Source organism: Gorilla gorilla, chromosome 11 (assembly GCF_029281585.2).
Source record: "Gorilla gorilla gorilla isolate KB3781 chromosome 11, NHGRI_mGorGor1-v2.1_pri, whole genome shotgun sequence".
NCBI classification, from domain to species: domain Eukaryota; kingdom Metazoa; phylum Chordata; class Mammalia; order Primates; family Hominidae; genus Gorilla; species Gorilla gorilla.
The window spans coordinates 71,642,743-71,657,342 of NC_073235.2; the positions used below are offsets into that span (position 1 = coordinate 71,642,743).

A 14,600-nucleotide genomic window follows, 5' to 3' on the forward strand; every position below is an offset into this window, starting at 1 on the left:
TTAGTCAGCTGTACTCAGCAGAGTGCCCACACCATGCAGACCGGCCCGGGTTAGGGGTGGGAGGAGGGGCAGGCCAGCCAATTAGTCTCCCTGTCAAAGCTTACCTTCCCCCTAAGTCCAGTGAGTTTCCTTAAGGTCTTGGAGAGTAACATACATTTAGTGGAAAGAAAGGGGGCAGTTTATAGAATTTTTCCCAAAAAACAATGGAGAGGTACTAGACTCTGGAGCACATATATTAATAGTTACAAGAACCTAGTGGTAAGATAATCTCTTAAAATGTTCACATTCTCATTTGAAGTTTTCAGAATTCTCCTCCATGAACCCAGTTAAAATCAAGAGTTTAATGTAGGCCCACCTTGAAACTTCAACTAAAGACACCAAAGCATCAGTAATTGATCAGTCCACAGGCAGTCACATAGCTACAGATATATTTGATAGGCAGTTAGCTAGAGAGCTCCTGAGTTTTCAAGTCCTCCCAAACTGCCCTTACTCCAAGTCCCTGCTCCCAGCTAGGCCTGTACATGCTCCCAGGATGTGCCTGATGGGGAATTAGTGCTTCAGTGTCTTTTATGTTGAAGATGCTTAATAAGTATAGGTTACATGTGTATATTATTTAAAGAGTCTAGATACCCTCCTGGCTCAGTCCTTCAATCTGAGTCTCCACTCAATGTTCACTGTATCAGACAGGTCTTCCCTGAACACTATCTAAAGGACAATCCCCACCCACCCCATCCTCATCCCTCTTCCTCTGCCTTCATTTTCTCCATAGTACCACCTGAACTACTATGTATTTATTGACTTCTCTATTTATTGTCCTCAATATACACAGGGGGTTTTGTCTGTTTTGTTCACCTCTGTTACCTCCAGCACTTAGAACAGTGCCTGGCACATAGCTGGCACTCAAGAAATCTCACTGGACTAATTGCTTAATTATTATACCAAACCAAGGCCCTATATGGAATGACTGCCATCATTCGTGTGCTTACTTCGGTTAAAGTTCTTTAAAACAAGAATCTTAATAAAATCCACTTGGCAAAAAGTTTAAATGAGAAAAGTAGTAGATGAGGTGACAACCAGGACCACACTGCTCCCACGATGTGAAATTGCAGTAAGTGGCAAAACAATCTATCCACAGCATGGAACAAATCTCAAAGCCTGAAATTGTCATTTTGTTCCAAATATGGCTCGAAATATTGGATTCCTACCAATATTTCCCCAGTAGCGTTGGGATGAGTGCAAGAGTAGGGGAAGAGGGGTGACAAGAAGCAGTTTTTTCTCCCTGGATTCATTCCCTAAACCTGCCAACTCCTCAGCCTGTTTGGAATGAGTCAAAGGTTGGTTCCTGGTCTAACTGCCTGCTCCCCCTGGTGGTAGAAGGTGGTTAAGCGTTTTCCTTTCCCCATCAGCTAAAACTGGGGGAAGGCCCCAAGGATGTGAGCCATAAAATGGGCCGCTAGTGAATTGCAGGACGACTTTTTCACAGGCTTTTCCAGCACCGGATGCTAGTTAGGGACACTAGTTATTCGCCCCCATCCGGCTTATTAACTCCTTAAAAGAGTCATTGAAAAAAAGTCTTGCCAAGAATAGATCACCCACAGCGTTTGGGACTAGAATTAAACCACAGCTTCCTCATGCTGGTCTTCATCTCCTGATAATATAAAGCACTTTTCAAAAGGTAGCCCTTTTTCAGTTGTCAAAACTCAACATGGTTCTCTACCCTGAGGAGCTACAGTTAAGGTTGAGTGGATTCTGGGGCAATGGGAATCCAGCTTGAGGTAGAGGTCTTATAAAAACTCACTCTTCAAAATGTCTTTACAAAACAACACAGCAATAGATTTAGGGACACTGGATCTATATTTCTGCAGATCTTAGCAAATAATTCTCAGCAGTCACTGGAACACAGTTCTGTTTGCCCCCTAAGTCCCACTCAACTCTGTTCATACCTCCCACATCCCTTAACCCTCCTTCCAGCCATCCCCACTCTGCTGCAAAGGACCCAGCATACAGGGATTCTTCTGACTCCTGAAGGCAGCAGAGGAGTGCTCCCAGGCCCCCATAGCTGCTTGGGCAGTGCTCCTACCTGCATCACACTCAGTGGTGCTCCCCTCTATAAAGCTGGAGCCTTGGGGACAGGCACAGCTGTATCCTCCAGGTCTCAGAAGGCAGAGGTGGCTGCAGATCTGTTTGCAAAGGTTGGGCACTGGAAAGCGGGTGAGAACAGCAGTTAGGTGCTGACAGAATGAATAACCTGAATACCCAGCAACTGGAAGTGGCTCTGCCAGGTGACAGCAGAGCCTAGGCATCCTCTCAATACCTCTAGTCCACGTGTCAGCTGGCCACTCACCCTCATTTACACTATCATCTCTGCCACCACACTCCAGTGGGATAGTCCCTCTCTGGGCCCTCCGGCCAATTTCTGTACCACTCACATTTTCTATTGGCATCACTTATCTTCTCTGCTGCCCTGAGAGGTTTGGAAGGTGGGTATCTGGTTCACTGCCTAACCTCAAAATCTACTCAGTGCTAAACAACTTGAGATGGTTCAAAAGACCAGTGAGATCCACATATTATACCAAGATTTGTCACTACCCAAAACTGGACAGATCATAACGTATGGTCTATCCAAAGTATACTGGATGTGATTTCCACCCCAACCCTCCAAGGAGACATTTCTTCTGGGTTTCAGATACCTTAATTGCAAGAAAAGGGAATTTAGAGCAATGATTCCTCATAATCACCTGGGAGCTATTCAAAACTATTGATGCCAGGCCAGGCACGGTGGCTCACACCTGTAATCCCAGCACTTTGGGAGGCCGCTTTGGGCAGATCACGAGGTCAGGAGATTGAGACCATCCTGGCTAACACAGTGAAACCTCGTCTCTACTAAAAATACAAAAAAAAATTAGCTGGGCGTGGTGGTGGGCACCTGCAGTCCCAGGTACTCGGGAGGCTGAGGCAGGAGAATGGTGTGAACCCGGGAGGCGGAGCTTGCAGTGAGCCAAGATTGCACCACTGCACTCCAGCCAGGGCGACAGAGCAAGATTCCGTCTCAAAAACAAAAAACAAACAAACAAAAAAACCTATTGATGCCCATTCACAGAGATTCAGATTTGAATTGGTCTGGGGTAGAGTTCAAGTATTACCATTAAAAGCTCCCTAGGTAAGTCTAGAATCTTATTAATTCTACCTTAGCATATATTATGATTTATCCAAGGGTTGTACTGGAGTGGATAATCTTTACATTCCTTCTCAGACTAACATTCTGTGATCCTGATTGTCCGTTATTCAAGATGTAACCACAGACAAAGCACATCTATAAATTAGTAACACATCTTCCAAAAGCCTCCATCAATATCTGTCTCATTACCATTTCGTCGGCCCTCCAGAGTGGAGCTTTTCAAACTTGAATGTGCTACCAATCACCTGGGGAATCTTGCTAAAATGCAGATTCTGATTCAGAAGGTCTGGGGTGGGCCTGAGAGACTACATTTCCAGCCAGCTCCCATAGGATCCCAAGACTCCTGGCCCATGGCCCACACTCTGAGTAGCAAGGGACTGGAGCAGCGGTTCTCAAAATGTGGTCACTGAACCAGCAGCATCAACGTCACAGGAGAACTAGAAATGCAAATTCTTAGGCCACCTCAGGCATATTGCATCAGAAGTGCAACAGATGGGGCCCACGAATCTATATTTAACAAGCTCTCCAGATAATTCTGAGGCATGCTCAAATTTCAGAACTCTTGGTTCAAACAGGCTGGGCTGGGGCTGTACTCCCCATCCCCACCCCCACCCCCACTCCACCAGCACTTTCCAAAGGAGCCGCCTTCCCTGAGCATCAGCTGCCTGAGATGCTTTTCCTTCAGGGGCAGCCTCCAGACTTTCCTCTGCCTTCTCCTCAGGGTCCAGAGGTGGTAGGGAGGGGAGATGGCCTTTCCAGGTGTACTGTGCCTTCCTCTCCTACCTTTAAAATTGCCAAGTGTGAGAGCCGCAAGGGCACTTAGGACACAAAAGCTATTCTATTGGTAGGGTCTGGAGTATTCTGGAGTGTTTTGGTGATACTGCTTCCAAAACAAGGAAGCCATGCCCTAGAAAAGGCATTTGCCACCCCTGTCATCTCGTGGGAGTCTCAGCTTTGAGTTGCAATTTTTCAAGGCTGATCAAGGTCTCAAAATAGCAGCAGACTCAAGACAACCCCAGACTCCACCCATGACTCACATATGGGGACAGGAAGGGAGTAACTTGTCAAAGGCCACATATCCATAGCATTCAACCTGGGACTTTGGCATACTGAACACTGGGCCAATACAGCAAGATGCTGAGTTTTGGGTTGGATAGAATTGAACCTAAAAATTATTTCATTTCTGAGATTAAAACTCACCCATTTGTTATGTGACTTAGGCACACAAGTTACTAAATCTGTCTCGGCCTCAGTTTCTTTATTTGAGATGAGAATAAAATGTCCTTATAAGGTTTGGGAGGTCTTTATAAGGTAATTGAAGTAATAGATGGCTGAATTAACACTGAAGAGAGAATTTGACATAAGAACTTAGTAAAAGGCTATTTCCTTTCCTCACTTCCCTTTGCCTTTCATCTTGCTCCACGCACTGCTGAAGGATGAATTAGCGCACAGGTAACCTGAGGAAGCAGGGCCCAGAAGTAGGAAAGTGAGACAGAGGGGAGCGGGTAGGAATGCACATGACTGGCCATTTTAAACTAAGACCTACATATCTCAGGTTGACCTGACTAGCCTAGCCTTGCAATGGGAAGGATAAGATTTCTGATGCCTATGAAACCCATTTTGTGACTTGTTAACCCAACTCACACTTAGCAGGGGACTGATGTCTGCTGGATTCTGTGGCCTAGAAGTACATATCCATCACTCCAAACAACGATGAGGGCTAATATATTTTTACTTACCTGCTGATGGTTTGCATAATTGACCTCCAATTTTATCTTTCTTTGGTTAAAATGGTTAAAACGTTCCTCTCCCCCAGCACACGTACATACACACATACCCCTTTCATGCACCAAGAGATTAGCTTGTTGTTATCTACTGCCATCTTCCAGCAATATAGCCATTATTTTGAAATAAGATTTCCAAGTAATGAGGAGCATCTTATACCAAAGTTGGTGATTACCTGACTTATTGTATCTGAGTTGATGAAAGATTCGAACTTGAGTGAGCCAAGGGTTCACTACCAGCGTTTTCTCTTTATTTCCTTGCCCAAATTTATTTTGTTTCCACACTTCTCCCTTTTCCTTAGATATCCAGTATAACTGGTCTTCAAAGATGTCCAGGCTGTAAGGGTTCATTGCTGCTTACCCACAGGGGAAAAACAAAACAGAAGGTTATTGAAAAGAAAATACCCACTACACCCTACCGCCACTTCTAGATCTGATGTCGTTCTGCTTGAATTATTCCCTCATACAATGCCTTGAAGCTCTGGGAATATTCAGGCTGACTTTAGATACCTGGGACTGTGAAAGTGTGCTGCATTAGGAGGTCAAGAAGCTAGAAATTAAACCACGTTGATGTATACCACCCGACACCAATCACAGGGCCCTAGCTCACTTTCAAGTTACTGATTTTACTGCATTTTTGGAAAACAATTTAAATGGCAAGATTTTATGTTTTCTTTAGAACATAAGACATCTATCTGACCACATAGGAAAAATGTGATATGTGCTGGGTCATTGCAATTCTGCAGAGTCTGAACAACAACAACAAAAAATGTTCATCTCCTTCTAGATATTTACAGTTGTGCATACTGGGCAATCTAGTAAAGTGAAAATGAATGTGTCCAGAAGCGGTTAGACATGAATTAACATTGGTACACATGAAACCACCTCTACTGGGGCAACCTAACAGGAAACTCAGTTATTTCAATATCTTCTGCTGAGAAGCATTTTTTTTAAAGTTGTGTAAACAGGACAAAAAGGATTTAATTATTGCTAATAACTCATCTGCATTTAATTCAGCAGGTGGGAGTTGGTGGGGGTGGAGGGGTGGTATCTAAAAAACTGTATAAGCCATTTCCTAAGAGCAGGGCTCCTTCTTGAGAAAACAGGCAAAGACATTAGAAATATGTTAATTATTAATTTAATATATTACTTTCTAACTAATTTCTAACCTTCCTTTGCAATGACTCTCCTATCAGTCCCATCATATTTTATGGTTTCAATAACGTCCTCCTTGAAGTCACTCCAGTAGATTCGGTCATTGTTCAAATAATCGATAGAAAGGCCAGTTGGCCAACCAAGGTCCTCGAAAACCAGGATGTTGCGGTCCTCTCCATTCATCCAGGCAGACTCGATTTTAGGTTCCTTTCCCCAGTCAGTCCAGAACATAAGCCTATAACAGAAGATTTCTTCACTGTAGCATCTCACCTGGTAGGACTTCTCCACTACAGCAGAGCACAGGGCATTACCTACAGGGAAACCAACTGTTTATCTCAGGGACCTGGGTGCTCAGTGACACCAGTTTTATATTTTACAGAAGATGGGGAGCAAAAATAGGGGCACAAGAGCACGTATGATTTATCCTTCTTGAAAACTGCACCTCCTTAATAGAAATTGGCCGAAGGATGGATATTCAGACCCTTTAAAATGCATTATGAAAGCTGTTCACTCTTCAAGAAATATTATTGAAGGCCTACTGTGTAAGAGGCACTGTTCTGTGTTTGGGATCTATCAGAGAACAAAACATACAAAGATTTCTGTCTTCATGGAGCTACTCTGTTGCCCAGGCTGGAATGCAGCGACATAATCATAGCTCACTACACTCCTGGGCTCAAGCGATCCTCTCATCTCAGCCTCCTGAGTAGCTAGGACTACAGGCATGTGCCACCATGCCTGGCTAGTTTTTTGTGTTTTTAGTAGAGACGTGGTTTGACCAGTGCTGCCCAGGCTGGTCTTGAACTCCTGGACTCAAGCAATCCCCCCACTTCAGCCTCCCAAAGTGTTGGGATCACAGGAGTGAGCCACCACACCCAGCAACTCTTTTTAAATATGTCTTTTGCATCCAATTAATAATTAATTGTAGAGCAAGGGTCTATGTAAGTAAAGATGATCTGACATTGAATTACCTAGACCAGGGATTGCATGATTTCAAATAACTGGAGAGGAACAGGTATGTAAGATGAATAACGAGAGATCCCGGTTGTAAATATCAAGTGATGGGGAGAGCAAGACCCTGTGTAAGAGCTCCTGTCAGTGCCCAGGAAGGCAGACCTACCCAGTGTAATCCGTTCCTCTGATTTCCAAAGCAAGAAATACAGGTTTTCTTTCTTTTCTTAAATTTTAAATGTCAGCACTATGTTAAAAAAAAAATCTTAAAGCTCTGTGTTGTCCCAGCCAAATATGTCCTATGGGCCATATTTGGCCCACCAGCCGCTGCTTTGCAGCCTGTAGTCTAAACCAGTCATCAGGCATAGGCCAAGTTTTAAATTCTACTGACGAATGTGTGGATTTTAGACAAACTGGGCTCTGGAAAAAATGCAGCCAGGGGCCTTTAAAGTCTCAACAACTGGTGAATACCACCTTGTTTGGTTTTCATTAAAAAGGACACACATGTGGAAGAAGCTAGTCACAAAGAACCACATACTGTAGGATTCCATTTGTAGGAAATGTCCAGAATAGGCAAATCTATAGAGACAGAGAGCAGATTAGCAGGTACTGAGGGCAGGAAAATGGTGGCTCAGAGGAACAGGGTTTCTTTGTAGGGTGATGAAAATGCTTTAAAACTGATCATGATGATGGATACACAACTCTGCATATACCAAAAGCCAGTGAATTGTACACTTTAAATGGGTAAGTTGTATCATACCATACATACCATATGTGAATTATATAAGCTGTTTTCTTAAAGATAATAAGCCAGGCATGGTGGTGTGCAAGTAGAAGGCTGAGGCAGGGGACTGCTTGAGCCCAGGAGTTCAAGGCTGCAGTGAGCTATGATCATGCCACTGCACTCCAGTCTGGGTGACAGAGCAAGACCCTGTCTATATAAGTAAATTAATTAATTCAATTTAATTTAAATTAAAAAGTATTAAATACTCAAAACTAAAAAAAACAAAAGGGAATGGAATGGAAAAAACACACAAAAGGTACACAGAATGATTTTTATTTCCTCCATGACTTTGTTTATGCTATTCCCTGAGCTTCTGAACAGCCGGCCTGGCTCCTTTGCCTATCAGTACCCAAGACATCCATCTAGGTTCTATGTCAGTCCCACTTTCTCTGGGAAGTGGCCCTTCTCACTCTCACCCACACTGACCTCACATGTCACATACTTTATCACTGGTTATACTACCAGTGGATCCCAACCTTCAACATTCAGTTCAGTGCTACTGTCTCCGTAGAGCTTCCCTGAACCCTTGTAAGGTAGGAGAACTATCACAGTGTTTTTCAGCAGTGTCCTCACGACAATTCTCCCTTTCTATCTTATATTATAGTCAACAGTTGCTGTCTGAAGGAGCATGGTGTTATTTTACCCATCTATGTAAATAAGGGATAGAAACCTATGACTAATTTATAGGTCCTTTGTACAATTCAAATGAGTTTATATATGTAGGACACTTAGCAGAGTAGCTGGCACACAGCAAGAATATAATAAATGTTGGCACTTCTCATTGCTGTTGCTGGTATTATCAGTAGTTATCATCTTCATCATCCTTTGGACCCACTGGTAGATCTTATACCACAGAAGCTGTAAGAAGGTTCAACACATCATATATGCTTATGCCTATAAAACTTATGGATGATGAGCCTTTCAAATGGATCATGAAATGAGGAGGTTGTAGGTCGGGTCTGCAGGCCTTAGGCAGTGAAACCCTTTCTCATTCCTTTCTTACTTCCTATCCCTCACAGGACTACACTGAGCCATTCCAGAGAGAAAGGAATTACAAAGACTAAAATAAGAATTTCTGGCTGGGTGTGGTGGCTCACACCTGTAATCCCAGCACACTGGGAGGGCGAGGCAGATGGATCACCTGAGGTCAGGAGTTCAAGACCAGGCTGCCCAACATGGTGAAACCCTGTCTCTACTGAAAATACAAAAATTAGCCCAGTGTGATGGTGGGTGCCTATAATCCCAGCTGCCAGGAGGCTGAGGCAGGAGAATCACTTGAATCTGGGAGACAGAGGTTGCAGTGAGCCGAGATCATGCCACTGCACTCCAGCCTGGGCAACAGAGCAACACTCCATCTCCAAAAAAATAATAAAAAAAAGAATTTCTATGAAAAAAACAGTGGAGGGATATCAGAGTATGATCATAATATCAGATGAATTTAAACATTAGTTACAGAGGAAAAAATTAAACGGCACACTGGAAACAGTCACATCATTCACACCATAGAACACACTGCATCTCTTTGCTCCTAATATATTGTGTAAATAAGATATAAGCAGCAACGACTAATGCTGAGGACAAGTCCTCATTACAGGTTAATCTCATCAGTCAAGTATTTTCCTATTTCATTGCTGAGTTTCTGAGGGTATGATTTAACATACGAAATATAACAGAATTAAAGTAATAACAGCTCATAGGGTTCTACCTACAAATACTGGCATATCTACAGAGGGCTAGACTGATCCTGCCCAAGTAGGAAAATTATTTGGGGTCATTCAAAAAACTTTTTTAAAGTGTCACTATTCTGAAGCTAAGCTAATATGTAAATACCAAGTCATTTCAGCTTAGTGATTATTCAAATAAATGTCTTGAAATGTAGAGAAAAATAACAAAACTTGTTCTCATTTACACTGAGATGATTTATAGATAAACTGCAAATTGGAATATTTCTACAAATGGATAATATATATTTATACATGTGTCATTTTAAATATTTATATATTTTGGATATAAATGTTTAATTTTTAAATGAAATATGACCAAATCCCTAGCTGGATTTCAATGAATGAGTTACTTTAAAACATCCAAATGAAAGGAAAAACAATTCTGTTGAAACCTTCACTTAAAACAGTTATATCCACAAAGAACTTTAGAGTTCAGAGCTCTGATTTGGCAAGGAATCCATGTAACTAGAAAGATTATCAGATGTGTTCTAAAGGAATTTCCCCATCAGAAATGGTTGGTTCTATATGATCTCAAGGGCATGTTATAATTCTTGAAACAGTCATAGACGCTACTCCCAAAAACCTGAAGGACAATTTCAGTTAAACTAGGAAAAAAAAATTATAAGAAACATGGAATTTGATGAGAATCCAGGGAGAAATATCTAGATGTTGAAGACTTCTCCAAGTACTTACCCTAGTTTGGGATTCACAGCAATGGCAGCTGGTTGGTCCAGGTCAGTGGAAATCAGCCACTTTCTGTACCTTCCATCAAGTTTAGCCACCTCAATGCGTTTATTCTTGACATCTGACCAGTAAATATGCCTGAATTCAGAGGGACAAAGTTAAACAACTGCAAAGCCTAGAGTAATCATTACTGGGTAAGAGGTTTGAAGATGAGAGCATTTCGTTTGGCTGGTGAGAGAGCTGCTCAGATACCTATCATCAGACCATAGTCCCCCTCTCTTGGGGGAACTACAGCCAAGGGGACATGTTTGGCAGGTTACACTTGGAAGAGTAAGGAATTGAGGGGACTCCTGCCCAACAGCCAAAGCACCTGAATCACGCAGGATCCACAATGGAATTAACTCAATTCCAAAGACTAAACAGGAAAGTCAAATTTCCAATCTGTTTTAACTACAAGCCTGCTAAATACACAAGATGTGGATTGCTCGTCCCCAAGATAACTACCATAGACACAGCAGTCAGACTGGCCTCTGACTGGCATTATTATGAGACATGGGCTTCTAGGTAGAAGTCATAAGGCACGGTGGGGCTGGTGCCTTAACTCTGACTGCCCATAAGTCTGTTTCCTCCTCAGGAAAGAGCCCCGTTAGAATCAATAGGAACCTGGTGTCAGCTCAAAGATGAGTGGAAACAGCCTTTTAAAATAACAAACTTGGCAAGACTGTCCTGCCTTATTTCCACTTCTGAGGCTGCAGGTCTCAGTCTCTTACAAGCAGAAAAAGTTCCACCACTTTCTTAATTCTCTTATTCATTAAGGCTGAGAAAGAGGTAAAACTTCACACAAGAAGACAGATCTGCCATTCCCTGGTTGGTTTTCAGAAGAGAGTGTTAATGTCTGGAGTTTTGAGTTCCTGACGCTAGCAACAGTACTCTAAGGCCCTGTTTCTTGACTGAAAATGCTAAAATGAGTCTCCTGTTAGCCTGCAGGCACAGCGGGACCCAATTAGCTTCTTCAAAGATGCTCTTCCAGGAACACCAGCCACATTTTTTAAAAGGTGAAAAAGAATTTACACTGAAAGTAACTATCCATTCTCCAGGAGAGTAGTGACTCCTGAACCTTCCCCCTCAAACATGTTTGCATTATTAGCTCATTTTCAAGGAATCATTTTCCCACCAATGTAAGTCAGTGCAAACCTCTTCCTTGAAGAATGAGCTTACTAACTTCTCCACATCCATGTGTACCTCACACACCTACCTGATGATAACCCTACTTAAGTTCTACTTAAAAACCATCCAAAATGTGTGGCTCTGGTCCCTGGGCCACTAGAAGGTCTAGAAGAACAGAAGAGACTGACACCTCTATTAACTCAATTCCAAAGACTTCTTTAGTCAAATTTCCAATCTGTTTTAACTAGAAGCCTGCTAAAAACACAAGATGTGGATTGTTCGTCCCCAAGATAACTACCATAGAAAAAAAAGTTTCATCTCAACTGCTTTGCTGGGAGAATTGTGAGGCTGTCCCATTTCTTCACAAAATGAGCAGTGCTGCCATACTGAAAGTTAATTTTGGAATCCAGAACTCTGTTGGCAAGAATGCTATTCACTTATAGTAAATACAATATTCACTATTATATCCTAGATATAATATCTATATCCAGATATTGACCTGGGTGCTTTCCCAATTTTTTTCATGGCCCACAAAGAATACAGGATATGATAATGTCTCCATGACATGCTGGGGTAAGTGGAGGTAGTTGCTGGGGCTTCAGCAAGCCCAACCACTGCCCAGCTGCACCCATGGCTGAGTGTACTCATATCCAGGCCCAGACTCACTCATGGCCCATGGAGTGCAGTAGAGAACTCTAACCAGGAAAACAGAACAGGTAAGGTGGGAATGTATGGCAAATTTACCTTCCAACCCAGTCCACTGCTATTCCATCTGGCTGCATTATGTATTTCAGTTTCAGGTCAACTTCCTGCACAAGATTATTGCGGCCGGATTCAAAGTTGGGGATGTAGGCACGTTTGATAGCACCAAACCTAGAGCCCTCCCCTCGCACAGTGTAATACACAACACCTACAGAGGAAGACACACAGGTCAGTTTCATGTCAAGAGCATCAAGTAAAGGAAGAACAGGGGTCTAATCAGGTGAAGTACTGTTCATTTATTGACATCTCTACCTCCCTCCTCACTGTTGTTATAATATGAATAATTCAATGACATCAGAATAATCAAACTTTAAAACCTATCAAACTTGAGCTATGAGCTACAAATGCTTCAACTGAGAACTTAGTAAGATTTAGTCATCTCTATTTAAAAGTGATTCATTTAAACGTATTTCAACAAAGTGCTTATTTACTCTTATTAGGATCAAGTTCTAGTTTCCAAAACAGAATGTATAGAGATAAACCAGGGCAGGCTGTTGAGAATTTGAAAGCGTACTCAAGATCAGAGGCAATAAAGAAGCCAAGTCAACGAGAAGTCCTATTTTATGTACAGACAGAAGGATGGTGGACAGCAGGCATGTTAAAAGCATAGGAAGACTGTGACTGTAGAGGGATGCACTGGACACCTGCTGCTTTCCTAGGTATGCACCATTCTTGAAAAGTGTATTGTATTGCATGAATATGTGTGAAAATACACCAATAATAAATCCTACATTGGCATAGTTATTGATAGTTTTCAAAGCCTTTCATATCTACTATCTCATTCAATCTTCAAAACAACTCTCAGAGGTAAGCAGACAGAACAAGATTACTACTTTGATTTTGTAGAAAAAAAATTGAGATTCAGAGAATCATTACAATTATTTAGGATCACAAAGCTAGTAGATAAGGGAGACTGGCATAAAAGATAAGTTTACAGGCACAGAAGACAAGTTTTCTGACTCCTACCCTACTGTCATCTCCCCCAACACCAGATAGAGCCATGAGAGATTCAACAATAAGCATTATTCATCTTTTTCCTTCATTCAACTAAATTTTTTGATCACCTACCACATAGAGTGTACTAGATGTTGGGTCAGCTGCTAGGCATTTAGAGATAAATTAGATTCAGTCTTTGTCCCCAAAAAGCAGATGTCTAGAGGATAGAAAGATATTATGTGGTCAACTAGCTATATAACTTAGAGTAACATGTGCCATAAAACGACATAGATTCATGGTGAGCAATCATAGAACTCTGCCAGAAGGAGTGATAGTTGTCACAGAGGTGGTGACATTAAACTTGGTCTTTGAGGTCTGAGTAGAAATTTTCAAGGTGTACAGTGGTAGGAAGGAACAAGATCTGCAGTATCAAGGACAAGGAAATTTCAAAATACAAGAAGATGTGAGATGGTCCAGAAAGGATAAACCCCAGTGATGGGAGGAGTTTTAGAAAGAAATCAGGAAAGCTTGGCTGGGATTCAAGGCCACACTAAGGCATCAGGAGCATGCTGGATTGGAAGAGTTTCCTCCTCCACTAATGCAACAAAATTCACTCATTAAACAATACATTCTTTAAAAGTCAACACCTTAAAATTCTGTAAAGTCACTTAATATCAATGAAAGATGCCAAAGTTTATACTCACTGAGGCCTATGTCCTCGGGATCCCAATCATAATCAACAGCTTGGATATATTCCTCATCTTGAAGATACTCTGAGAACCTCTCAGATGAGAGATTATATTTTCGAATTCGGACATTGTCAGGCAGTAGCAACAAAGGAGAGCTACCTGTAAACAAACAAAGGGCTACTTTATCTGTTTGAATTATACTTTCCTATATAAAGTAGGATATAAAATGCACAGTATGTACCTGTCCCCTTTTTAGAGAACATGAGTTTTTATAGGAATCTGACTATCTCTGTTAATCAATAAAGCTGACTATCCAACTGGGTTACAAAATCCGTGACTTGACATTCTCCACTTCAAGTGGAAAGCTAATATGTCTCTTAGGGACATTATCAGTTCTTTATTCTTTGTACTCAGTGGTAGTTTGGAACAAAGCTAGACTGAGAACCCTACATAGAGTCCTCATTTTCACTGAATTGTTTTTATTTACTGACATCAAAACAGACAAGACTGCAGACATTCTATCTCACAGAAGAAATACTTTTATAGTCTTACTAAAAGTTTACCAGAAAGGTCTCATTCCTTACTGTTTCCTGACAGATTTTATGATTCTTTTTAGCAGGTAATCAGCTCTATGACCCAATTTAGCTCCTAGCTAATGACAAAATAAACCTAGCTTGTCTTTGATTTAATTTTTTTAACCTAAAGCAGCTACTTAATGGTGACTCATCCCAAGATGCACTGTCTAGAATTTGTTAAGTTTAATTTACTTGCATGATGTCAACTGAATCC

The 14,600-nt window shown here is 41.7% G+C and overlaps 1 protein-coding gene across 2 annotated transcripts in view; it reads right to left on the reverse strand.

Moving 5' to 3' along the window:
- The window catches only part of LRP2 (LDL receptor related protein 2), a 225,542-nt gene that overhangs the window by 12,536 nt on the left and 198,406 nt on the right, over positions 1-14,600 (reverse strand). For both annotated transcript variants that reach the window (XM_031008678.3, XM_055379127.2), the window contains 6 exons: positions 13,827-13,970; positions 12,169-12,334; positions 10,267-10,395; positions 6,132-6,352; positions 5,139-5,315; positions 2,081-2,200 (listed from right to left, as the gene is read on the reverse strand). In XM_031008678.3, the coding sequence (XP_030864538.2) occupies positions 2,081-2,200; positions 5,139-5,315; positions 6,132-6,352; positions 10,267-10,395; positions 12,169-12,334; positions 13,827-13,970 (957 nt within the window). The remainder of the gene's footprint in view (positions 1-2,080; positions 2,201-5,138; positions 5,316-6,131; positions 6,353-10,266; positions 10,396-12,168; positions 12,335-13,826; positions 13,971-14,600) is intronic.